The following is a 25,759-nucleotide window of genomic DNA, read 5'->3' as shown; positions in this document are numbered from 1 at the left end:
GCCCTGGGCCAAAGGCAGGTGCTAAACCCCTGAGCCACCCAGGGATCTCCCAAGTTCTCTATTGTTTTAAAGCCCTTTGATAGTTTCAGTTTCATCTTTGGTGAAGGGTTAAATATTTTGCTAATTTTTCCATGGGGCTGCCTTTTTATTATTATTAATACACAGCTCTGTTTTGCTCTCAGTATATTTAAGGCTTTTGTGGGTTGTATGACAAATGCCTTTCCTCTTCCCTTAATGCTGTTGCTTGCTTAGCATTTTTTTTTAAGGATTCTATTCTTTTGAGAAAGTGTGTACATGTACAGAGGGAGGGGCAGAGGGGGATGGACAAGCAGACTCCGCACACAGCACAACTGGAGGCTTGATCTCACAACCCTGAGATCATGACCTGAGCCAAATCCAACTCTGATACGCAACCAACTGAGCAACCCCAGTGCCCCTTGCTTAGCATGTTTTGGTTGTAAGGTCATTTTATGTAAGTTAAATCTTCCTCTACCCAAGTCAGGAAGATTATTTTACATTACCCTTGAAAGGCTTTATTGTTTTGACCTTCACATTTTTAGGTCTATAATCCAAATACAATTGATTTTTGTTTATGGTCCAATTCCATTTTATTTGTATACTCAATTACCAATCACAGAAAATCTAAACCATTCAACATTACTCTACAGTGCCGCCTTTGTAATAAATCAAGTGTTATAGGACTTGTTTTTGTACTCTCTTTTGGTCAGTTTGTCCTTTCAAATATTTCCTTTGGTTTTCATTTCCTCATTACTTTTGGAACTCCAATAAAAATAGAGATCTTCTCACTATATCCTCTTTGAGTCTTCTGTATTTTCCCTACTTTTCTTTTGTGTTCCTTCTTGAATAGCTTCTTCTGAAATCTATCTTCCAATTCACTAATGCTCACTTCAGCTTTATCTGTTAATCTTGCACACTGAATTAATTTCGGGTATTTTATGATTCTAAAGCTTGTTCTTTTTCAAATCTGCCTTGTCACTATTTTATGGTTTCCAACTTCCTACCATTATGTACGGACTTTGCTTTTATTTTTTTCAAGTTGTTAAATTACCTTTGATAATTCCAGTATCTCAAGACTTTCTGGTCACCTCGTCTGTTGGTCCTGCTGCTTATTACTCTTGATACCATGTACCTAGTTATACTTAGGAGCTGAACACTGTATGCAAAAATACACATGTGTATGTATATTTGTGCATGCACACATGCGCATGTGTGTATAGTTACATGGTTCTATGACTAATTTCAGGCCTAGAATAACGATAACTTTCTCCAAGAAGATTTTTGTTTCTTCTAGGAGCTCGAGCTGGGGGAATTACAACTAGGTATCTTAATCCAGGTTTGACCACTTAACCCAGGTCAGATCTCTAACAGGACACAAGATCAGGATGCAAAATCATGACAGTGCTGTAATGTACACAGTTCCACCCTTTTCTTTCAGGGTGTCATCTTAAAATGGGAGTTAATTTACCAGAGATATCTCCCACCTCTGAAGTTCTGGGCTTTGATTTCTGCTCCTCTTGATGGCACTAGAAATGCAGTTCAGTTTTAAACTAATATGTCCACAAGGCACAGTAATACTGTCCCAGGAAGTATGATATGTATTTTCATTTATTCAAGTCTGTCTTCAAAACCTTTAGTGGAGTTTTGTATTTCTTTGTAAAACTGTCTTTTAACCTTCTCTTTTCTCCTTAACTGTCTTTAAACCTTTTTCTTGTTTCTTGTTCTATGAATGAAATGATTTCCATTACATCTTCTGATTATGGGCTTCTAGGATACTGACTTTTGTATATTTACATGTTATTATTTGCCACCTAAATGGTATTAAAAATACATATTCCCACTATTCACCATTTATTTCTTATACTACCTACGTCATACAATTCCATGAAAATTTACAGTTTCTATACTGGCTACGTTAATGATAACTTCAAAATCAAATTTTTATGACAGCTTACAATGTTAAAGATGCAGCCTAATTCTCACAACTGTTACTACAGCATTTTCAATTGATTTTCCAGTTAGCTCTTATGTTTGCCAGGTAATCCTCCTACCTACAAATACTAATAATTTCATTACTTTCTCTTTTCTATACTTTCTATTTTATGCATTGCTCCAGGATAACAAAAAGTCTTTTAGGGGATTAATTGATCAAAGCAATACTTCTACATTATGTCAGCCATTCACATAAAAGAATTACTAAAGAATGTGACCAACATGACAACTTTATTATTTCTACCTTCAATTAGTACTTTTCTGATCAAGATGGCAATATAAGAAACTAAAAAATTGGGATGCCTGGGTGGGTCAGTGGTTAAGCATCTGTCTTCAGCCCAGGGCGTGATCCTGGGGTTCTGGAATCGAATCCCACATTGGGCTCCCTGCATGGAGCCTGCTTCTCTCTCTGCCTATGTCTCTGCCTCTTTCTCTCTGTCTCTCTCATGAATAAATAAAAAGAAAAAAACTAAAAAATTCACTATGCTATAATTTATAGCAAGGGTCACAAAAGCCTTCAGGGGCCAGAAAAGTGTTATGTGAAGCAGGATTCTAAAGGAAAGTGCATTACTGCCTAAAGGCATATTTTTAAGGCATTTTTAAAAACGTATTGAAATATAATTGACATACAATATTATATTAATTTCAGGTGCACAACATAGTAATGTAACAATTCCATACATTACTCACTGCTCACCACCATAAGTGTAGTCACCATCTGTCACCATACAACATTATCACAGTATTATTTATATTCCATATGCTATATTTTCATCTGTGACATATTTTATAACTAGAAGTATTTACCTCCTAATCCCCTTCATCTGTTTTGCCCATGATCCCATCCGTGTCCCCAGTGACAAGTACCAGTTTGTTCTCTATTTAAGAGTCTGTTTTGTTTAGATTCCACATATAAGTGAAATCATGCAGTATTTGTCTCTGTCTCACTTATTAAAGGCACATATTTTTAAAAAATGTTCTGGCTAAATAAAGCTGGTCTACTCAATCTTACAAACATATATATTCACTTATTTTGCTATACAGACATAGGATTTTAAAAAATGGAATTACAGAAAAATAGCACCATCTTAAGAAAAATTAAAAAAGGCCCTGCACATTATTCTTAAAATCAAGATAGTTTCTAGAAGCAAGAATGAGAGGTTCAGGTTTGTAAACAGCCTTTCTGTACTAAGAGTTACTAGGAAATTTCATGATATAGATACATAAAGAGAATTCATAAGCAAGGAATTTGATATTGTACAGTGGGGAACTAAATTTTGACATGTAAATTGTAATAGAATGTTGTACCATGAAAAAGTGTTTAAACAAAATGAAAAATAATCAAATCATTTTCTTTTATTTAAGACTATTAATTTGCTAGCTCCTCATCTTTCTAATTTCCTACAGCCAAAGGAATGGAAGTTCCCATTTCTGAAAGGTGGCCCAGAAAAATTTAAAATTACCCTTACGGGGCAGCCCCGGTGGCGCAGCGGTTTAGCGCCGCCTGCAGCCCAGGGCGTGATCCTGGAGACCCTGGATCGAGTCCCACATCGGGCTCCCTGCGTGGAGCCTGCTTCTCCCTCTGCCTGTGTCTCTGCCTCTCTCTCTCTCTGACTCTATGAATAAATAAATAAAATAAAAAATAAATAAATAAAAAAATAAATAAAATTACCCTTACTATCAAATTATGTCAAGGGTACTGACTTAGCCTGTGCATGTATACATATATCCATGTGTATACAATACCAGTGGTTATCTTCTTTACTACCTTAAAGGATTTTATAAACCTACTAAGATTTTTATTGTGAAATTAAAACTTATCAGTTTTACCATTAGGAATAAAGGATTGCACAGTTTATAATTTAGCAATGAACTACATTAATGATAAACTTCAATTGCAAATCACTTTGTACATGACTCAAGTAGGAAGCCTTATTAACTAATTTAAAATTCCAATTAAAATGTTAACTGATAGTAATGTTATTCAATACTCTCCTGTCAGTTATATAACACAGATGATAATATTTAAAAGGACTAAAGCAGATATTCAGAGGTTTACTGACAACAATTCATATACAACAGATGATCTGTTATAATCTTAGTTGATAATTTCATGTTGTCATTAATTTTTAAAAGTCAAATTTAACAGAAAAAAAACATTAAATATTTGTATTAGGTTATTTTGAGTAAGCAAGTTTAAAAAACAGTTTTAAATACACTATTAAGATAACACACACAAAAGTGAGCACTTTGGCAACACAAAAACTTAGTAATCTTAACTGAATGGATGGTAAATACATCCGGGGGGAGAAAAAATAAATTTAGAATGTTTCATCCACTTGCCGCTTTCAGAAAGCTTCAATTTTACTAGCATGCAAACAGTTATAGCTGTAAAAGTTATCTGTGACTTCAGTGCGTCCTTGTATTTTAAACAATTTCCTATAATAAATACGATCAACTTTACTTAATCAAAACTATTACATACAGGTACTTTTCTTCCTTCATTTCTCCAAATGACTCAAAGCACTTACAATCTATAGGACATGATGCAAATTTCAAAGCAGACAGAATCTGAATATACTAGCAGACCAATAAGCAACTGTAAGCAATATTCTTTTCTAGAATAGCTACTAGCTATTCTTTGCTCAGCTGGGCTTTCAAGTCATGGTCAAAACATTCAACACGTTCCTATCATAAAAGTTCTCAGGTAACAGGAACAAAATCTCTATGCAATATACAATGTTGGAATTTCATTTTTAAAAATCTGGCATTTACATAAGGGATAAAATTATTGTTTAGAAGTATTTTTGTATGAGTCATCTTAAGTAAAGCAGATTTGGGGAACAGCACACGTGAAAATCTAAAGAAAATGAAGTCCAGCTAAAAAACAATATATAATATGTATATTACAAAGCAATATATAAATGGAGATATTATGTTCTTTGATATGAGAAACCCATATTTAAGAAACAATGGGCAACCTCCAAAAATCTGCTCAGTAGAGGAAATTTTAAGAACATTAGGAAAGCTACCTCACAGTTTTAAAGTCAAATGACTGTTTATACAGAGGCAATAGGGTCCAGTGCAAAAGACTTAAGCTTTGGAGTTAGACTTTGGTTCTATCCTAGTTCAGCCATTTACCATCTGTGTGTACATGGGCAAATTAACCTTTTGAGTCACAACCTATAAAAGAGGACTACAATTTATTTTGTGAGCTTGTAGTATAGATTAGAAATATGTGAAATATGGCTAGTACAATAAATGGTAGCTGTAATTTGCAGTGAAGCATTTTTAAATTGAAATGAAGTCATTATGAGCAAGACAACAGAAAGCTAAATGACTTACTGTGTAGGAGATACTGATGTAGAGTTAAAGATCTAGTAAATGCATTAGGAATCTCTTTTCTTCTTTTGAGTAATCTCAGAATACAGATAGCAAAAACACATTTTTTTAGATAACAATCCTGATAAAGGTGAAACAGTGGTGGCATGGGAATCAAACTCAGGAAGTCTACCGAATTCTACTTTTCCCGTTGGCAGAATAAGGAGGTTACATTAAATAATCTCTATGCTCATTTCCAACTCTAAAAATACGTGGAACTAAGTAAAGTGGTTAAGAGCTGTGAAGGCAGATTGCCTGGATTCATACCAGCTCTATAGCTTTGAGCAAGTTTCTTTCTCTCTCATGCATGTTTCTTATCTATGAAATGGGAATAATAATGGTACCTATTTCAGAGTGTCATAAGGATTAAGTAAACACACAAAGTACACAGAACAGTGTATAGCACATAGACAATAGTAAATAAACAGTAAATCTTATGGAAAACATTTTCTATGGTCATTAAAATTTTTTAAAGCTTAGAATATCATCTGGGGAAAAGAAGAAAAACCTTGTTACTCCAAGAAAAACAAAATTAGAACCTTTGTTGGTCTTTTGGAGGAAAAAAAAAAAAAAGTACTCCTGTTTCATAGGGTTCTGGCAGAAATGATAAAAAAATCAAATTAAAAGAATGCCTTCAAGCTAAAAAGAATTAGTGTCCCCCCCCCTCATCTAGACTAAAATAGCTCAAAACTTTAGAAAGAGAAATGAAACAACAAAAAAAAAATTATGAAACATGTGCACTTCTAGTTTTGGCAGCAGATTTGAAAACTCCCTGCTCCCCATGCCAAGTGAAGTAATATGGCTGATCCTCCCATCTTGCTAGAAATGAAACTGCTACATCTGTGGATTTCATCCCTTCATTGGATGTGAGGCTGATCTTGTTCCATCTGTCACACCCAGTGATTGCCACTGCTTCCTTTATAGAGAAATCAACTGTGATTATGGGTTTTCTGGTTTGGGTCAAAAGTATTCTACAAAAAGTTGCATCATACTCCCATGGAATCTGCAAATGACAATGGTTGGCAAGGAAAGGTATATTAAACCTCATATGAATGATATCAGAGAGAATCAAACATAAGAGTGAGCCATGGGGGGTATCTGGATACTTTCCTTCCCTTTTATTCTTATATGAATTATCAATTATCACAATTTCTGAAAAGCCGATAGGTAAGCAATAACACTAGCACAAAATGTGGTACTGTATAAGTCTGTCTTATTGACTTATTAAAAAAAAAGGATAAAAGAGGAAAGCAATAGTACACTGAATGAACATAATACAAACTGCAGGAAACATCAGCTGTAATGTTCCATTTTAAAGTTAGAATGAGATTATGAATAGAACACAACAGAAGTTAATGGTAAATTCCAGATTTTTAATGGATATGACTTAGAATGATACTATTGACTCATTTTGAGAATGTTATTAAACTCAGTAAAACTAAGGAAAAAATAAAGCTATCCCTGTGAGAGTAGATAAGATTCTATTTAAATGAAGTCAAAGATTTCCTAGGCAGGACATCAAAAGATTCATAAAAAAAAAAATTGATAAAATGGACTGTGGCAAAACTGCTCTTCAGAAAACATGGTAAGAGAAATGATAAGCCACACACTGGGAGAAGATATTTCCAAGTCATATATCTGATAAAGGACTTACATCTAGAATATATAAAGAATCCTCAGAACTATTAAGAAAACAAGCAATGCACATTTTTAAAAATTGCCAAGAGATCTGAATAGGTACTTCACCACAGAAGACCTACTATAGCAAGTAAGCAAAAGAAAAGCTACTTAACATCAAATGAATTACCACCAGACACCTATTAGAATGGTTAAAAAACAGATAATACCAAGTACTGGTTATTATGTGGAGCAAATGAACTCCTATACACTGCTGGTGAGAATGCAAAAATGGTGCAACCACTTTGAAAACAGTTTGGTAGTTTCTTAAAAGTTAAAAACGATTCATGTTTATCACATGACCCAGCAATCCCACACCAACTAAAATAAAAAACTACCTTAACAAAAAACCCTGTCTATAAATGTTTCTAGCAACTTATAATTACCAAAAAACTAATTTCAACATCCCTCAATTGAGAAATGAGTAAACTGTGAGATACCCATACAATGGAATACTGCTATGCAATATAAACAAAAAAACATACACACAACATAGATGAATCTATACGAATTATGCTAAGTAAAAGAAGCCAGATTCCAACAGCTATATACTGTATGATTTCATGTATAGGACATTCTGTGAAAGAAGAGTCTGGGATCCCTGGGTGGCGCAGCGGTTTGGCGCCTGCCTTTGGCCCAGGGCGCGATCCTGGAGACCCGGAATCGAATCCCACATTGGGCTCCTGGTGCATGGAGCCTGCTTCTCCCTCTGCCTGTGTCTCTGCCTCTCTCTCTCTCTGTGTGACTATCATAAATAAATAAAAATTAAAAAAAAAAAAAAAAACAAGAAAGAAGAGTCTAGGGATAAAACAGATCAGTGGTTGCCGCCACTGAGGACTGAGAAAGGCATGACTTACAAAGGGGCAGGAGGGAACTCTGGGTGGTAATGGAACTGCTCTATATTCTGATTGTGTTAATGGCGGCCACACAACTATTTGTATTTGTCAAAACTGCAGAATTATATACAAAAAAGGGTAAATAAAAAAGTTTGTATATTACTAAGTAAAACTAACAAAACCAAAATTAATATGTGAATAAGCTTAAAATAAGAAAAAGTAGCTAAGCCCTTTTTTGGAAATTAAGGTCTAAGCTACAATGTATTCTACAAGGCAGATTAAGCTTATGCTTTTGTTTGGTTTTACTCTAAGTAGTAAAATAACAGTACATTTGGCTCCTTAAAAATATACTTTAAAAAATAAGCCTACTATAAAATGTTTTGTTAATTCCAAATTCCTGCTAGGTCATTAACTCAATGAAATCTATCATCCTACATTCCCAACTGCTCCCTTTATTCCAACATTTTTTTTTATATATTTTTTTAAATTTTTATTTATTTATGATAGTCACACAGAGAGAGAGAGAGAGAGAGGGGCAGAGACACAGGCAGAGGGAGAAGCAGGCTCCATGCACCGGGAGCCCGACGTGGGATTCGATCTCGGGTCTCCAGGATCGCGCCCTGGGCCAAAGGCAGGCGCCAAACCGCTGCGCCACCCAGGGATCCCACATTTTTTTTTAACATTTTTAGGCTGTCCATGTCAGAACAGTATTCAACTCTATTTCATCAATTTATTTCTAATTTAACTTTTAAGATTTTATTTATTCATGAGAGAGACAGAGAGAGAGGGGCAGAGACTTTGGCAGAGAGAAAGAAAAGCAGGCTCCATGGAGGGAATCCCATGTGGGACTCAATCCATGGACTCTAGGATCACGCCCTGGACTGAAGGCAGGTGCTCAACTGCTGAGCCACCCAGGCATCCTCATCAACTTATTTCAAGTTCTCTTTATATTCTCAACAAGATATTAGGGAAAAAATTGCTGTTCTAAGTGTAAGACTAACACTTTAGTCAAGCTATACTTGATTTCAAGCTAGCTCTACTCTCACTGATCCTAATTCTTTTTTTTTTTTTTTTCCTGCCACACAGGGTCTCTGCCAATCCCCCCTCCCAATCAGTGGAGCTAATTTTCCAGTGTAAATCCATTAAATGAAATTTTAATGAGACAATGGAAAATATGTTTGCACTTGAGCATTACGCTCACAAGACTGTGAAAAAATGGGTTTAGAATATATTGTTAAAACGCTAATCAGTATATCATTTAGAAATGTTAAAAATTGTTCAATTTCTACAGAATAAGATCTAATTAAAAGAATCTGAGATAGGGCTTAGGATTTACTTGGATTAACAATGATGTTATACCAAAAATGGTCCTGAGTTTATAAAACTCTTAATTTATTGACTTTCACTATATAATTTTCTGATGCTTCAATCAGTGAAAAGGGTGGGAACTTCTATAAATCCAGTGGAGTGTTTCCTAAATTATGTTTCACACAGAGGTTAATAGGTGTGGTGGGGGGAGCTGGTTAATGAGGCATAATGAGGGGTATAGGCAAGGATTTCATGGTAAGTTTGGAAATGTTTTTCTCTTTGAACACTTTTTCTTTGAGTATACTCATTAACATCTCACAGAATACTCGGCAGAGCATAGTTTGAGAAATGTTTAAAAAGAAGATTAAGTCTTAAATTTAATTGCATCAAAGACACAATGCCTACATGGTAGGCAGCAGTTACCAAATAGCAACTTATTGGGGAATGCAGACAAAACTCTGGTAGATGCATGTTAGTCTTAAATAGCTAAATTAATACCTTGTTACTCAATGGGTATACTTTTGACCAGGAGTTTCTGTATCACCTTTAATTGTTCAAGCTTTCTCCCAAAATAAATTTCAGTCTTCAAAATTTAACATCCCCACATGATTTCAATGCATGTTAAAGGTTGAGAAGCATTGGCTTACAACAGGAGTTGGCAAACTTTCTGTAAAGAGCCAGAGAGTTCATATTTTAGGTCTTGTAAGCCATAAGGTCTCTTCTGTACTACTCAACTAGGCTATTTATTATATTGAGAAAAAGGTCTATATATTAAGAAGGTATAGTAATTAAAGATATACTTGGATATATTTCAAAATATACTTGGAAGAGAAGCCCAAGTACATGAAACAAGAAAATGTCACTTTATCAATTTATAATTAAAATTTTTAATATTCCTCTCTGTCCTGATGGAAATCGACAGATAATCAGCAAGGATATAGATTTAGGAAGAAAATCACCAGCTTGACCTAGCTGCTATTAACCAGTAACAGCAGACTGCTCATTCTTTTCAAGTGAACATGGGTATATTCTCCAGAATAAAATGCATGTCGGGCCACAAAGCAAGTCTTAATAAAAGACTAGAATCATACTATGTTCTCCAATCACATGTAAGTAAATTAGAAATCAATAACAAAGAAATGTGAGAAATCCCTCAAAGGTCAAGTTATCGGACAACCAACTTTTAAATAACCCAAAGGTCAAAAAGAAACTTCAAGGGAAATTTGAAAATATCTTACAGCATAGTACTAGTATAAGGTCAGACATATAGATCAAAGGAACAAAAAAAGAGAGCTCAGAAACAAAGCCTTATATTTCACTGATTTTGGACAAAAGTGTCAAGGCAATTCAACAGGGAAAAGGATTGTCTTTTCCTGAACAGTTAGCTGTATTTTAAAACAATTAGATCCTTACATCATACCATTGACAAAAATTACACCTAATTATTAAAGCTAAAATAAAACCACTAGAAGAAAACTACTATAGAAGAAAATCTTTGTGACCTAGGATTGAGCAAAGACTTTTTAGATAGGATATTAAAAACACAGTACTTAAAGAAAAAGTTGATAAGTTGGTCTTCGTGAAATTAAAGACCTGTGCTCTTCAAAATGTGTCACTAAGATGGGATCCCTGGGTGGCTCAGCAGTTAAGCGTCTGCCTTCGGCTCAGGGTGTGATCCTGGAGTCCCAGGATGGAGTCCCACATCGGGCTCCCTGCATGGAGCCTGCTTCTCCCCCTGCCTGTGTCTACCTCTCTCTTCTCTGTGTCTCTCATGAATAAAAAAAAAAAATCTTTAAAAAAAAAAAAAAAGGGTCACTAAGAAAAAAAGATAAGTCACAGACTAGGAGAAAACATTGTCCAGTCATCTGATAAAAGACTTATAACCATAATATAAGAACGCTTAAAATTCAATCACAAGAAGAGAAATAACTCAATTTAACAATGGGCAAAATATTTGAATAGATATTTCAAAAACAAAGATAAATGAATGACTAATACACACATTAAATGATACTCAGCATCATTAGTCATTAGAGACATACAAATTAAAACCACAATGAGCTAGCATTCCACTTAAATTGAGAGGCATTCTCAAGTAGACCAACTAAAATAAAATAAAATAAAATAAAATAAAATAAAATAAAATAAATAAATGTGGAATGGAAGGACAGAATCTGGAAATTGATTCTCTTAAAATTATTTTTGCTGACCTATTCTTTGGAAAGCTTCTGTGTACCTCCAGTGGTGTACATACCAGAGTTGAAGCCACTGGTGTAAGAAAACAAGAAAGATATGGTGGCTTAGAAAGTAACTGGTTGACAGGATCTGATGGTCTGGATAGGTGTCAAGCATGAATGAGGCTGAGGAGTGTGCCTGGGGAGTGGCTACAGCCGGAAAAGGAGCTGACGAGAGAAAGGTGAGGGAAAGAAGCACAATTTTTTTTAAGAGTTTCTGACATCATCTTCTTATCATCATCATCATCATCATCATGATTCTGATAGTCCCCGGCACTGGCAAGGAAAGTGAGGAAGACAGCCTCAGGTTAACACCCACGATGTTTTTATCACTTAGTTGACTCCCACACAGGCTCCCTGCCCTAGCCCATACTGACAAAAAGGTACCATGCCCAGGCAAGTCTCTCTACATCTCCCTTCAAACACATCTAGAAATCACTCTGTAGCAAGTAATTGGAAAATTGCACCAAGCATTGATGACCTTCCTTTTTCCCCTACATCCTAATCTGACATACTCAAATTACAACATTTCTCACACTGTAGTAATTGTTTACAAGCCTGCCTCTTCCCTAGCCCAACAGATTGTGACTTAAGGCCGACATTTCTTATTCATCTTGAGATCTTCAGCAGCCAGTAGAATATCTGACATACACCGCAATCAATAAATGTTCAAAAAATGGAAGACTAAGCTTAATATAAAATCCAACCGTGCAATTTAAATATCTTTGTCTACAAAAGACCTTTTTTAATGTCTTCAACATTTCATGGGCAGCAAATGTATTATAAAACCCATTTTTTTCTTTCTTAGAGCCACTAATCTGTAATTAAGAAACTGATACGTTATCTAATCACCTTTTACATAAATGGGAAGGGGCTATATAAAAAAAATGCGTTGTAGTGAAAAGACCAGTGGATTAGATAGAAGCTAGGTAACCTGTTAAGGCTAGTACCAGAGACTCTGGATGTGTCTTCTTGGGCATTCAGGTTCCTCCTAGGTGAGATGATAGGATTAACGTGCAATCTCAAAGCACCCTTCAAATGTAATATTCTAAGGATCTTTAATCTCAGTGTTTAAGGAACAATTAGAAAGCAGAAGGCAAGTCACTTGCTGAGTATTCCTAACATTTTGGTACCTCTTTGGTAGAGATCAAACTAAATTATACTGTCAATATTCATTCAGTACTTCAATTCCATGAACAAAAATAAGCACCAAAAAACGATCTCCTTTTGAAATCAGGAACTTGACTTTTTGATTCTGATCATTTAACCCTTGAAGGAAGCATTTAATCACACATCACAGGCACTGACATCATAAACAAACTATATGCTTACCTGCCAGGAAACTGCTCCTAAAATCGCTGTTGCAAGAAGACTAAAAAAAACTAACTGCTCTGAAATTAAGCAAAAGTGACGCATCCCTTTGGATGCCATGATTCTATCAAGGCTATTGTTATCTACCCTGTGTGTGAAATATACTTTATGGCAGTCATTTAATTTGGTATGGAATCCCCAAAGAGTTAACAGAAAAATAATATGGCAAATCATCCAGAAAATTCCAAAAATGGAAAAGCCTGGTATTACAAAATACCAGAGGTGAGTGTCTCTAAGTTTAAATGCTGAAAGAATAAAAAAGGTAAGCTCAATCATTCCTGTGAAAACTACTGAAAGTCTTCTGCATATCCTTCCACGGTACAAAAAGGGTTTCCACCTTTCAGTGACTGAAAGTCCACTAAAATAAATGTCAAGGAAAGGGTCAGTTATCAGGCAAATAAAAAAACATGCAAAAGCAACTGGATTTTTTGGAGTTTCCAATGAGGAGAAAAACAGCAAGACTGCAAAAATAACTAAGTTGGGAATAGCTAAGAAAGACTTCATTCTCAGGTCAATAATCAGCATGGCCAAAGCGACAACAAGTAAAATGACACTCAACGACTTCTCCACCAACATAGTTGTGCTGGCAATAGCAAATCCAACAAGTTCCAGAAATTCAACTGTGGTTAGTAAAGTGGGTCGATGACGGACATACCCAGAAATTCTCTCCACCAGAGCGCATAATATCCTTAATACTATGGAAGTTAGAAGCAAATATTTGGTTGATTCTTCTTTCACGTCATTTTTAAAGGATGAATTGTCAAGAAAACACAGGAGGCCAAGCAAGAATCCAAACCAAAGATTTGAGAGACTTAAACTTGCTGCTTCCATTGAAAAATAGTAATAGAGTATGCTGGCAATTCCAAGAACAAAAAGACCAAGGATAAAAATTACCAAAATTAAGGAATTTGCTGTTTTTTCCCATCTTACATAGAGACCTAAGCATATAGCAACCAATAAATTGATTCTGGCTAAATAGCCAAGATAACGCACTGAAGAATGCATATTCACTTCTCTGTTGACTTCTTCCAGTCTCGTCATTGCTAAATACAGACAATGACTAAAGCAGTAACGCAGTGATTTACACATGTAATCTGGCAATTTGGGCTTTCTCCCCACGGCACAAAAATTAACTGCTTGTTTTTCATCCAGCAAATCCAATGTATCCGTAACTCCTATTTCAGCATTTCCTCTGGTGGAATTATTTATAGTGCTCTAAAAAGAAGAAAAAAATATGTCAGTGTTAGTTTTATATAATTTACCTTTTATATTTATCTTCTTTGTACAAAATAATAAGTGAGAAAGTTTCTTCTGAAACTCTGTTTTAAATTTGACTTGCATGTCTCTTAACGGTTAACCGTCTCTGGTTTAAAAACTCAGTTTATCCTAACAAAAATGACAGTGCCTTCTACTTAACATATGCTAAGATAGTATGATTAAATAACCAAAAACAGTGAAACTGGTTTTCCAAAGACTAGAAGCCTTTCTTACTTTAAGGGTTGGTGTTTCAACTACATGCGAATATGAGATCTTGAACCTAGCTTAGATTGTAGTACATGGATTCGGCACAATCAAAGCAACTCCGCAGATAAACTGAATGATGAAAACCTACCTCTGATTTGAAAAGCACTAGTATCCAGTAATAGTGACCATTCTTACCTGCCTAAAATCCTCTGCATCTTTTTTACAAGGCAGCTCTAACAAGATAGAAAATCCGTAGTCTTCACATTGTTTAACTAATCCACTTACCAGAAGTAAAGTTTAATTTTATTAAAGTTAGTCCCTAAAGTTGACGTGTAATTTTCCCTGTACTTTTATCTCTACTAAATTACTTGGGTTATCAAACCTCCTTGTAGATCCAAATACCATCTCTATAGCAAACCAATTCCTGAACTTTCTAGTCAAAATTGTGAAGTTAGAATGCTAACCAGTATTTATTGTAAATTAAGAACTTCATACTTTTAAAAAGTTAACTATTTGTTAAAGGATCCAGATAATTATCTTAATCTTTGCTCCCACAAGTTGTACTTAAAACATGACAGTGGTAAAAAAAAATGCTTTATCAGATAATTCTTCAAAGTTTCTGGCATACTGTTTCAGAAGAATTGATCCATTCAACAGCTCATGGTTACACTAAATGTCCATGGAGATAAAAATTCAAAAAATGACTTGTTTGTGATCAGCTTATTTATACTTTAACAGGACACTAAAAGACAGCCTGACAGAAACATGATAACCTGGAATTAACACCTAATGACCCACTGGGCTGGGGAACAACGCCACTGAATGACAGCTTTCTGTTTCTTTGCTCAACACTCTGTCAGTCTTCGTAACTATTCAACCCCTCTTCCTTGTCCTCAAATCTCACTTCCCATTCCCTGCATTCTCACTAGATGACTGCAACCAGGTGTCAGAAGTGAACCTCCTTAAGTCTCCAACACCACAGACCCACTCTACCCAGCATCTCCCGATACACCTAAGGCTAAATCTTTAGCCATACTGATTAGTTTTTCCCCCCTACCTCTTCCAGAACTCCACAATCTCCTCGCTCTTCAAACTCCCACTCTTCCCTTATCCATTAGCACTTAAACATCTGCAGAGCTCTTTTTAAAAACAATACCCTCCGAAAATCCCAGAAACAAAAGCAATCTTCACTCAATTCCGTCTTCTCTTCCAAGTTCAACCTTCTGTCCTCTTGACAGCTTTGACCGCCTCACTTCTCACACCACTTAACGACAGTTCCCACCAAACAACAAACTGCTCTGGCAAATTCTAAAATGATATAAGCTCCTAAAACCAATGTGTACTTTTCACTTATTATCCTGCACTTCTTCACAACCTTTGACATCGTTGACTCCTCTCAACTTCTGAAACCTGCCCTTCCTTTAGCTTTCAAAGACCAACCTCCAGATTTTCTTCCTAACTCATTGACCTCTCCTTCTCAGTCTTCTTGCAGACTCTCGATTCTCAATCCATCCTTTGGATGTTCAATCACAGGTCGAGGCTTTCCTCTTGCTATACACCTTCCATGAGCAATCTCGTCTATTTCCAGGTCTTCAATTATTCTCTCTTCCCCTCCTGACAAACATATATTAATCTACCTGATGCAAATAAAGCATCAGCTCTGTTCACTCTTAGAGCTAAAACCTTGGGGGATCCCTGGGTGGCTCAGTGGTTTGGCACCTGCCTTTGGCCCAGGGCACGATCCTGGAGTCCCGGGATCGAGTCCCGGGATCGAGTCCCGTGTCTGGCTCCCGGCATGGAGCCTGCTTCTCCCTCTGCTTGTATGTCTCTGCCTCTCTCTCCCTATCATGAATAAATAAATAAATCTTTAAAAAATATATTAAAACCCTGGAAAAAAGGGAAGCTTGTAAATCATATCCATAACATCCTTATCATAGAATATATGCAACCCCACTGTCAAAAATCAACATAGTTGAATATTCTTAAACAGCCAATATACAAGTCTTTCCACATTGTAAACTTCTTCAAAGGAGAAACTGGCTGAATCAGAGAGTAAGACCACACAGCATCCCAATGTTTTCAACTGGTCTGCTGTTACTTGATTCAATGAGAAGTTACTTATGAGACAGATAAAACAGAGCACAGAAGAGTCCATTTGCTAAGGGAACTCCCAGAGTCTGTTTTATAAAACCCCATATACTACTCTAACTCTCCTCTTCTCCACCACCTATATTTAGTCTCCACCGAGTCCTGTCCACTCTTCTTGGACACATCTGAGATGTTTCTTTTTTCCAGCCCCAAAGTCAAAATCCTAATCCCGGCTGCCATCATCTCATGCTTGAATGTCTCCCTGCATCGAGTGGTCGAGCCTGGCCTTCTCCAACAAGTGTTCCTTTTAGAATAAAAAAATTGTTAGGGGGATCCCTGGGTGGCTCAGTGGTTTAGCGCCTGCCTTTGGCCCAGGGCACAATCCTGGAGTCCCGGGATCAAGTCCCGCATCGGGCTCCCAGCATGGAGCCTGCTCCTCCCTCTGCCTGTGTCTTTGCCTCTCTTTCTCTATGTCTAAAAAAAATTAAAAAAATAAAAAATTAAAAAAAAAAATAATAAATAAATAAATAAATAAATAAATCTTTAAAAAAAAATTGTTAGGTCGCTGTTATGCAAAACCCTCCAACAGTTTCCCATCATCTTAAGCAACAGAGTCGAGAGTCCTTATAAAACTTTTCAATTGGAGGTGAACAACTTTCCTGCCTCCTTTCTCTTCCTCTTGGGACTTTGTATTCCACTTTCAGCTCTGAACTGCATGACCGCTGTCCCCTCGCAGGTGCCCTCCTTCCCTCCTCCAGGGCTCCATCCCAGTCCTTACACCTGCCTCACTCCTGCTTTTCAGGTCTCCCTCAAATCAAGTTCTTAGTGAGGCTGCCCCTGACCCATTTACACGGCCCCTGCACTGCTGCTAGAATAGCGAAATGCTGCTGGTCATCTGTTCCATGTCTGCAGTCCCTCCCTACTGGATTCACAAAGTCTCAGAGTTTGTCTTTAACACCATGTACGTGTATCTTAGCAGAAAATTTGGCACCGGGGCCGCCCGGGTGGCTCAGCGGTCTGGCGCCTGCCTTTGGCCCGGGGCGTGACCCTGGAGACCCGGGATCGAGTCCCGCGTCGGGCTCCCCGCGTGGAGCCTGCTTCTCCCTCTGCCTGTGTGTCTCATGAATAAATAAAAATCTTAAAAAAAAAAAAAAAAATTGGCACCGAGTGAGTGTTCAAAAAGCACCTATGAGACGAATATAGACTAATGAAGAAATAATTGTGTTTAATGCCGATGCCAGGTACTGGTCACAGAGGCGCGCGCGGCGGCTCCCCTCAGCCCCCCTCAGCCCTCCCTCGGCTCCCCTCAGCCCTCCCTCAGCTCCCCCAGCTCCCCTCAGCCTCCCTCAGCTCCCCTCAGCCCCCCTCAGCCCTCCCTCGGCCCCCCTCGGCTCCCCTCAGCCCTCCCTCAGCTCCCCTCAGCCTCCCTCAGCCCCCCTCCGCTCCCCCTCAGCCCCCCTCAGCCCTCCTCAGCCCCCCTCCGCTCCCCCTCAGCCCTCCTCAGCCCCCCTCCGCTCCTCTCAGCCCCCCTCAGCCCTCCCTCAGCTCCCTCAGCCCCCCTCAGCCCTCCTCAGCCCCCCTCAGCCCCCCTCAGCCCTCCTCAGCCCTCCCTCAGCTCCCCCAGCTCCCTCAGCCCCCCTCAGCTCCCTCAGCCCCCCTCAGCCCCGCAGCCGGCGCTCCCGTGTCCTGCCCCGGGTCCTGCTCGCCGACGCGCTGCACCCTGGGCCCGGGCTCCGGCCGCAGCTGCCTCTGTCCCGTCTGCGGGAAGAAGCATCAAAAGCGAAAAGGCCCATACCGAGCACCGAGGTCGGGGGAGGTCGCGGGAGGTCGGGGGTTTCGGGGCTTCGGCTCTAGGAATCACGTTAACTCCCGGGCCCGCGACGGGGAGCCAAGGGCCCCGAGCACCCAGGCTCTCGGTCCGAGGCGCCCGCGGCCGGTCCTGCCCCTGCCGCCCGGAGGCTCGCGGCCACCTCGGCCCCCCCCCCCCACCGCCCCCCAGGTGCTCCCGGGGACGCGCAGCAGCCTCGGCCCCACAGCCCGCGGGGCGGAGCCCGGGCGCCGCCGGGCGGGGGCCGCCTCCCCAGTCCCCGCCGCCCCCCTACCTGACTCGGCCGCCGCCGCCCGTGCGCGCCCAACCCCCGGAGCCGGCGCGGGGGCGCGGGGGGGGGGGGGGCGGGAGGGCGCGGGGGGGGCGCGGGGGCCCGGCCTGAGGCTCGCGGCGGGAGGCGGCGCGGCGCGGCGCGGGGGCGAGGGCCGCACGCACTAACGCAGGCCGGCCTCGGTGGAAACTTTCCGGGGGCCCGGCCCGGGCGCGGCCGCCATGTTGCCGCCGCCGGATCGCGCCGGTACGGAACGCCGCCCGGGTCACGGCGCGCCGCGCTTCCTCCGAGCCCCGCCCCCCGCCCCCCCCCGCGGCCGGACCCGGGACTCCAGGTCTCCCGGACGCCGCCGCCGCCGCCCTGGGCAGCACCTGCAGGACGGGCCGCACGGGGGCCCGGAGACCCCCCAGCCCGGCCGCCGCCCCGGCTCTCCCTAGATCACCGCCCGGGGCTTGAACCTCCCACAGCACGGAGTTCCCAGCTCCGGCCTGCTCCAGGGCCCCCGCCCCCCGCCCCCCCCGGCCCGTACACCGGCCCCCCAGGCCTTTACACCACCACCCCCAGCCCGTATACCGCCCCCCAGCCCGTACACCATCCCCCCCAGCCCGCACACCATCCCCCCAACCCGCACACCATCCCCCATCAGGTACACCATCCCCCATCCCGTATACCATCCCCCCCAGCCTGTACACCATCCCCCCCAGCCCGTACACCATCCCCCCAACCCGCACACCATCCCCCCCAGCCCGTACACCATCCCCCCAACCCGCACACCATCCCCCATCCCGTACACCATCCCCCCAGCCCGTACACCATACCCCCCTATCCCGTACACCATCCCCCCCAGCCCGTACACCATCCCCCCATCCTGTACGCCATCCCCCCTATCCCGTACACCGTCCCCCATCCCGTACACCATCCCCCCCAGCTCGTATACCATCCCCCCTATCCCGTAGACCGCCTCCCCAGCCTGTACACCATCCCCCCTATCTCGTACACTGTCCCCCCAGCCCATACACCATCCCCCCTATCCCGTACACATCCCCCCATCCCGTACAACATCCCCCCTATCCCGTACACCATCCCCCCAGCCCGTACACCATCCCCCCATCCCGTACACCATCCCCCCCAGCTCGTATACCATCCCCCCTATCCCGTACACCGCCTCCCCAGCCTGTACACCATCCCCCCTATCCCGTACACCATCCCCCCTATCCCGTACACCATCCCCCCATCCCGTACACCATCTCCCCATCCCGTACACCATCCCCCCTATCCCGTACACCATCCCCCCATCCCGTACACCATCTCCCCTATCCCGTACACCATCCCCCCTATCCCGTACACCATCCCCCCATCCCGTACACCATCCCCCCATCCCGTACACCATCCCCCCCAGCTCGTATACCATCCCCCCTATCCCGTACACCGCCTCCCCAGCCTGTACACCATCCCCCCTATCCCGTACACCATCCCCCCTATCCCGTACACCATCCCCCCTATCCCGTACACCATCCCCCCATCCCGTACACCATCTCCCCTATCCCGTACACCATCCCCCCTATCCCGTACACCATCCCCCCATCCCGTACACCATCCCCCCTATCCCGTACACCATCCCCCCATCCCGTACACCATCTCCCCTATCCCGTACACCATCCCCCCTATCCCGTACACCATCCCCCCATCCCGTACACCATCCCCCCATCCCGTACACCATCCCCCCCAGCTCGTATACCATCCCCCCTATCCCGTACACCGCCTCCCCAGCCTGTACACCATCCCCCCTATCCCGTACACCATCCCCCCTATCCCGTACACCATCCCCCCATCCCGTACACCATCTCCCCTATCCCGTACACCATCCCCCCTATCCCGTACACCATCCCCCCATCCCGTACACCATCTCCCCTATCCCGTACACCATCCCCCCATCCCGTACACCATCCCCCCATCCCGTACACCATCTCCCCTATCCCGTACACCATCCCCCCTATCCCGTACACCATCCCCCCATCCCGTACACCATCTCCCCTATCCCGTACACCATCCCCCCATCCCGTACACCATACCGCCGTCCCGTACACCATCTCCCCTATCCCGTACACCATCCCCCCATCCCGTACACCATCCCCCCATCCCGTACACCATCTCCCCTATCCCGTACACCATCCCCCCATCCCGTACACCATACCGCCGTCCCGTACACCATACCCCCCCGGCCTGTACACCGGCCCCCGCATCCCTTACACCGCTGCCCCATCCCGTACATCATCCCCCCATCCTGTACACCACCCCCCCGCCTGTATACCGCCCCCCGCCGGTACACTGGCCCCCCTATCCTATACACCATACCCCTCCAGCCCGTACACCGCCCCCGCTATCCTTTTAAATGTTTTTTTTTTTTTAAAGGTATTATTTATTTATTTATGATAGTCACAGAGAGAGAGAGGCAGAGACATAGGCAGAGGGAGAAGCAGGCTCCATGCACCGGGAGCCTGATGTGGGATTCGATCCCGGGTCTCCAGGATCGCGCCCTGGGCCAAAGGCAGGCGCTAAACTGCTGCGCCACCCAGGGATCCCTGCCCCCGCTATCCTTACACCTGCCCCCCCCATCTCGTACACCCCCGCCCCAGCCCGTACACCGGCTCCCCCACCGGCTCCCCCAGCCCGTGCACTGACCCACCATCTCGTACACCGCCCCCGCATCCCTTACCCCGCCCCCCACCCCCCGAGCCGATGCACCGCCCCCCCAGCCCTTACACCATCCCCCCAGCCGGTACACCTGCCCGCCCCAGGCCGTACACCGTCACCAGCCTTTCTTCCTAAGGGTCCTTCAGACGCCAGGCCCTGATGCTCATTTATACTCTGAACTCACTGAGTGAACCTAAGGGGATGTTGTTTAGGGACCAGGATTCACAACAGCTGTGGAGTCCAGTGGTTTTGGAGTTTGGATCCTGGTTCCTCTTTAATATGTGCGATTATGTTCCTCTGTCAAAAAAAAAAAAAAAAAAGTAAACCTTCCTTGCAAAGATACTGTGAATGTTCGTCGAAACAACAGGCCTTCAAAAAGTGTGAATTCCTCTCCAAGAAGCCTTCCCTGCAGCCTGCCTTCTATCCTTCCCATCCTCTTCTGCTCCTTGTAGGTCTCAGGTCACTTAATCTCCCTCTGAACCCCAGTCTCCTTGTGTGTTAATGGGATACTAGTAACATCCACCTTACAGAGTTGTTGCAGGGATTAAATGAGATGATGTATGTAAAAAAATAGCTTAAAACATCTAAAACCCTTAGATGTTTTATCCTCTTTAGGATAAGGCTCAAAATCCTTCAACAGGTATGGACCAGTTCTGTAGCCTGGCCTTTTTTTTTTTTTTTTACCTCCAGCTTGACCTCCGCAACACCCCCAACCTGCTTTCACATCCTCATATGCCAGGACATGTCCAGTTTTGCTCACCATTAAATCGGCCTGGTGTAGCGCACGATATAGGGTTGGCACTTAAACATTAAACAAAGAGTACACAATAGGCCTTCAACAATCATGAGTTCTCTCCCATTTATTTTCTGTTAGTACCACCTATACTTTTCCTATCTCCGCTGATAGAATGTGAATTTCTTCATTTTTACGTAATAGACGTTGGGGGTTAGAGTGGGCAGCAGATCAGTAGCGATGAAGCACTTAGATCCGATCCCTCCTATGTAAATAAAAAGTGTGAGAGTCTGTCCAGATTCCTGTCTTAACTCGAAATGCAGTTCCTAGCCAACTCCCAAAGCTGTAACTCTGGCTCTCTGGGGAACACGTGTCACATGTTCCTACTTGAATACATTGCCATCACTTCTCATCCAGCTTACCCTTTAATGGACGTATGTAGATGTGTACGTGTGTGTGTATACATACAGATGTTTGTTTGTTTTGCATGCCTACCCTCTGAATCACCATTCTGTGTTTGGAGAATTCCCCACCTTAGGAGTCCACTGGCTGAATCTGAAATGCCACATACTTGTTCTACCAATCATGTACACCAGCCGGGAGCTCTTGACTCAGAACAGCAAATGCCGAAAACCATGCTTCCTGGGTAACTGCAGGAGTATTGCTAGGTCGGCTCCTGGGGCAACAGTGAGAGGGGGTCTAGGGGTGAGCATCCAGCATCCGGGATTAGTGGCGTCAGTGACTCAAGACGCCTCTGCATTCCTACAGCCACCCTAGAGCCCCCTCCCATGGGTCCAGTGGTCTGTTGTTACCGGTTGTAGTCTCTGACCATGCAGGTCTAACGCTCCCTTTCCAGCCATCCCCTGAGCTACTCCGTGTCCTCTCATAAATTTCTTTTCTGCTTAACCCACAGCTGTTTCCTCTTCCTTAGCACTATGGCTCCTCATTAAAACAGTGCTTTTTCATCTTCCTCAAACATGATCCACAGCCTGGTGACCTTGAAACTCTCTTTGATGCTTGTTATCTTGTCGGTATACTTTAGAATACTTCAGTGAGATGTGTATGTGTTTGAGCCTTAACTTTAATCTGCACACTCCAGGGTGGATAATTAGCATTTGAAAGACTAATCAGGAATCTTCACTATAGAGATGGATGCACAAGTGCTTCCACCATCACGGTTAATCTGCACTAGAGGTATGTTAATTAACATAAAAGATTATAAATAATTTTTCATTGTGGAGATAACAGGTGTTGGAGATATGTGGCTGGTGAGAATAGTGTACAGGCACTTTTTTTTTTTGGCATTTTTGTTCTTGCCTAAATGTAGTACCTGTAAGCATCTTCTGAATATGGCACACCGACAGCCTTTAGAATGGCTCCCTGAATCTAGAATGCTGTTTAGTACTTTGGCACAAGATATTTTTTGTGTGTAGTGTTGTTTTTTTTTTTTTTTTTTTTTTGTGCCTGCTTGTTGATGATGGTCTATGTAGTTGCATGAAGCCTGCAGGCTTGCTTTCACTGGGGGACACCACCTAATAGTGAAGGAAGGGAGGGTACCCTCATCAAGCTTTAGTTGTTGAAGGCTGCCAGTATTTACTGTAAGAACCCGACAGTTGTGAAGGCCAAGAGTTCGTTTTCATTCACTACATGTCTTGCATTTATCCTTTCTTTTCAAATTCCATTGTCACAACCCTCGCCCCTGAATTACTTCAGTAACTTCTGTGGTCTGTCATCCTGATGTCAGCCTCACCCCCATCTCATCCATCACACTGACTGATGCTCTCGGAGCACTGGGTCACTTCTTGGATTAAAAACCAATGACTTCTACAGGCTACAGAATAAAGGCCCAACCCCCCATCCGGGCACCTGAGGCCCTCCAGGGATGAACTAAACCTCCCTTTGCCCGGTACTATTTATCCTGAAATTAGAAGTGTTAGGGTCAGGGCACCTGGGGCTCAGATGGTTAAGCAGCTGCCTTCGGTTCAGATCATGGTCTCAGGGTCCTGGGATCGAGCCCCACACCAGGGCCCCCTGCTCAGTGGGAAGTCTGCTTCTCCCTCTCCCTCCGCCCTTCACCCCTGCTCGTGTGCTCTCTCTCTCTCTCTCTCTCAAATAAAGAAATACAATCTTAAAAAAAAAAAGTATTAGGGTCAATTTTTGCCATCTGGCACATCCTCAACTGAACACCTGGACATAAAACAGCCACCTGGGAAGCCTCTCCGTGACAGGAGGTTTCAAGCAACAGTTACGGATGGCAGTGTAATGATCCTAATAGCAGACATAGCCATTCGTCAACACATAGTTCCATGCAGGCAAGGTCTATGCTCCAGGCCAAAACTTTCACCCAGAGGAATTAGTTCAGACTAGGAACACCTGTGGAAAATAGCATTTAAAAAAATCAAGAGAAGGAGGGAAGGCAGCACCCGTGGCAGGAGAGATGGATCATTTCTATTTCAGGCCTCTGTGGCGCAGTCGTGGAGGAGTCCTACAATATTTCTTCCTATCTCCTCTCCCATTTACCCTCCTACGTCTTTCAAACGTTCGATCCTGTTCCAGAGCTGAACCAACTCGGGTTCTCCGTACGTGATCTGCTGGGTCTACTCCCTTGTTAGGTCTGTGTAATACTCGGAGATTACAAAGTGCTTTCACCCATGTCCTATCATTCACTCTCTACGAATCCAGATGATGTCATTATCATCATCCTTTTATAGGTAAAATAACCAACGTCCAGAGAAACTACTGTCTCGAGCAGCGACCTCAGTCTTTTGGCTTCAAGTTCTAGGTCACCAAGCGCGGTTTTCTAAATATCATTTCCCTCTGCGGGGGAACACAGGTATTTCTGCCTCACTGGTGCTATAAATAGTAAGCAGCAAAGGGTTACAGTATTCAGTCCCAGCATGCTCCTTAGAATCATCTCGAAGATTTTTAACCTACACCTCTGCTCAGACCAGATCAATTAAATCAGTCTCCTCTGGAGTGAGTTCCAGGTAGATGGTGTGTTTTCTTAAAGACCTTTCCTTCCCCTGGTCTTGCCTCCATCCCCAGGGATTCTAATGTAAAGCAAGGGTTGAGAACCACTGGGTTATTTTTTTTTTTAAGATTTTATTTATTTATTCATGAAAAACACAGAGAGGAGAGACAGAGAGACAGAGACACAGGCAGAGGGAGAAGCAGGCTCCATGCAGGGAGCCCAACGTAGGACTCAATCCTGGGACCCCAGGATCATACCCTGGGCCGAAGTTGGCGCTAAACCGCTGAGGCCCCTGGGCTGCCCGAGAACCACCGGGTTATTATCTCCATCAGTGCAGTGGTTCTACAAGTGTGGTTCCCACACCAGATGAATCAGCACCATCTGGGAACTAGTTAGAAATACAAATTATCAGGCCCCACCCCCAGATCTACTGAATCAGAAACTCTAAGGGTAGAGCCCAGATTTTAGGATTAGGTACTACAGGTATGTGTATCAAAAAGCTCAACAACCGGGGCTTAATACCACTTTATTTCTCACAAAAAAGTCTAGAGGTAGGTGTTCTAGAACAGATGTGGTGCTTCTTGGTATTAAAGATCCTGATTCCTTCTCTCTTGTTCTCCTTCCACTCAGAACATGGCTTCCTCAGAGCAACATGGCTGCTTAATTTCTAGCTTTCATTTCTGAATTCCAATCAAGAGAAAGGAAGAAGTATAAGAGGCAAATGTACTCCCCTCACCCTTACTTTAAGGACACTCCTTGGAAGTTACATGAAACCCTCCAGCTTCTATCATTTCGACCAGTATTCAGTGTTCATAGAATCGGGGGAAAGTCTCAGGGTAGCTATATGCCCATCTGAAAATCAGAGTTCTTGGGGTGCCTGGGTAGCTCAGTTG

General features: G+C 42.7%; 2 protein-coding genes across 13 annotated transcripts in view; one reads left to right on the top strand and one right to left on the bottom strand.

Annotated features, from left to right (window-relative positions):
* The window catches only part of TMEM168 (transmembrane protein 168), a 30,878-nt gene extending 12,267 nt beyond the window's left edge, over window positions 1-18,611 (bottom strand). Inside the window, exons 1-2 of one of the 2 annotated variants that reach the window (XM_077856118.1) lie at window positions 18,472-18,611; window positions 12,779-14,032 (exon numbers count right to left, since the gene is read on the bottom strand). In XM_077856118.1, coding sequence (XP_077712244.1) covers window positions 12,779-13,906 — 1,128 coding nt within the window. In that variant the 5' untranslated portion in view covers window positions 13,907-14,032; window positions 18,472-18,611. Of the gene's footprint in view, window positions 1-12,778; window positions 14,033-18,164; window positions 18,312-18,471 lie in introns of those variants that run through there. The other variant, XM_077856119.1, reaches the window with a different exon arrangement.
* LOC144288551 (uncharacterized) overlaps window positions 1-25,759 on the top strand; it is a 200,659-nt gene that overhangs the window by 122,084 nt on the left and 52,816 nt on the right. The gene's annotated exons all lie outside the window — the stretch shown is intronic.

The sequence above is a fragment of the Canis aureus genome, chromosome 18 (assembly GCF_053574225.1).
Source record: "Canis aureus isolate CA01 chromosome 18, VMU_Caureus_v.1.0, whole genome shotgun sequence".
Taxonomy (NCBI): Eukaryota; Metazoa; Chordata; class Mammalia; order Carnivora; family Canidae; genus Canis; species Canis aureus.
The sequence above is the reverse complement of the archived record's forward strand: the minus strand, read 5'-3'. Positions and strand labels throughout refer to the sequence as shown.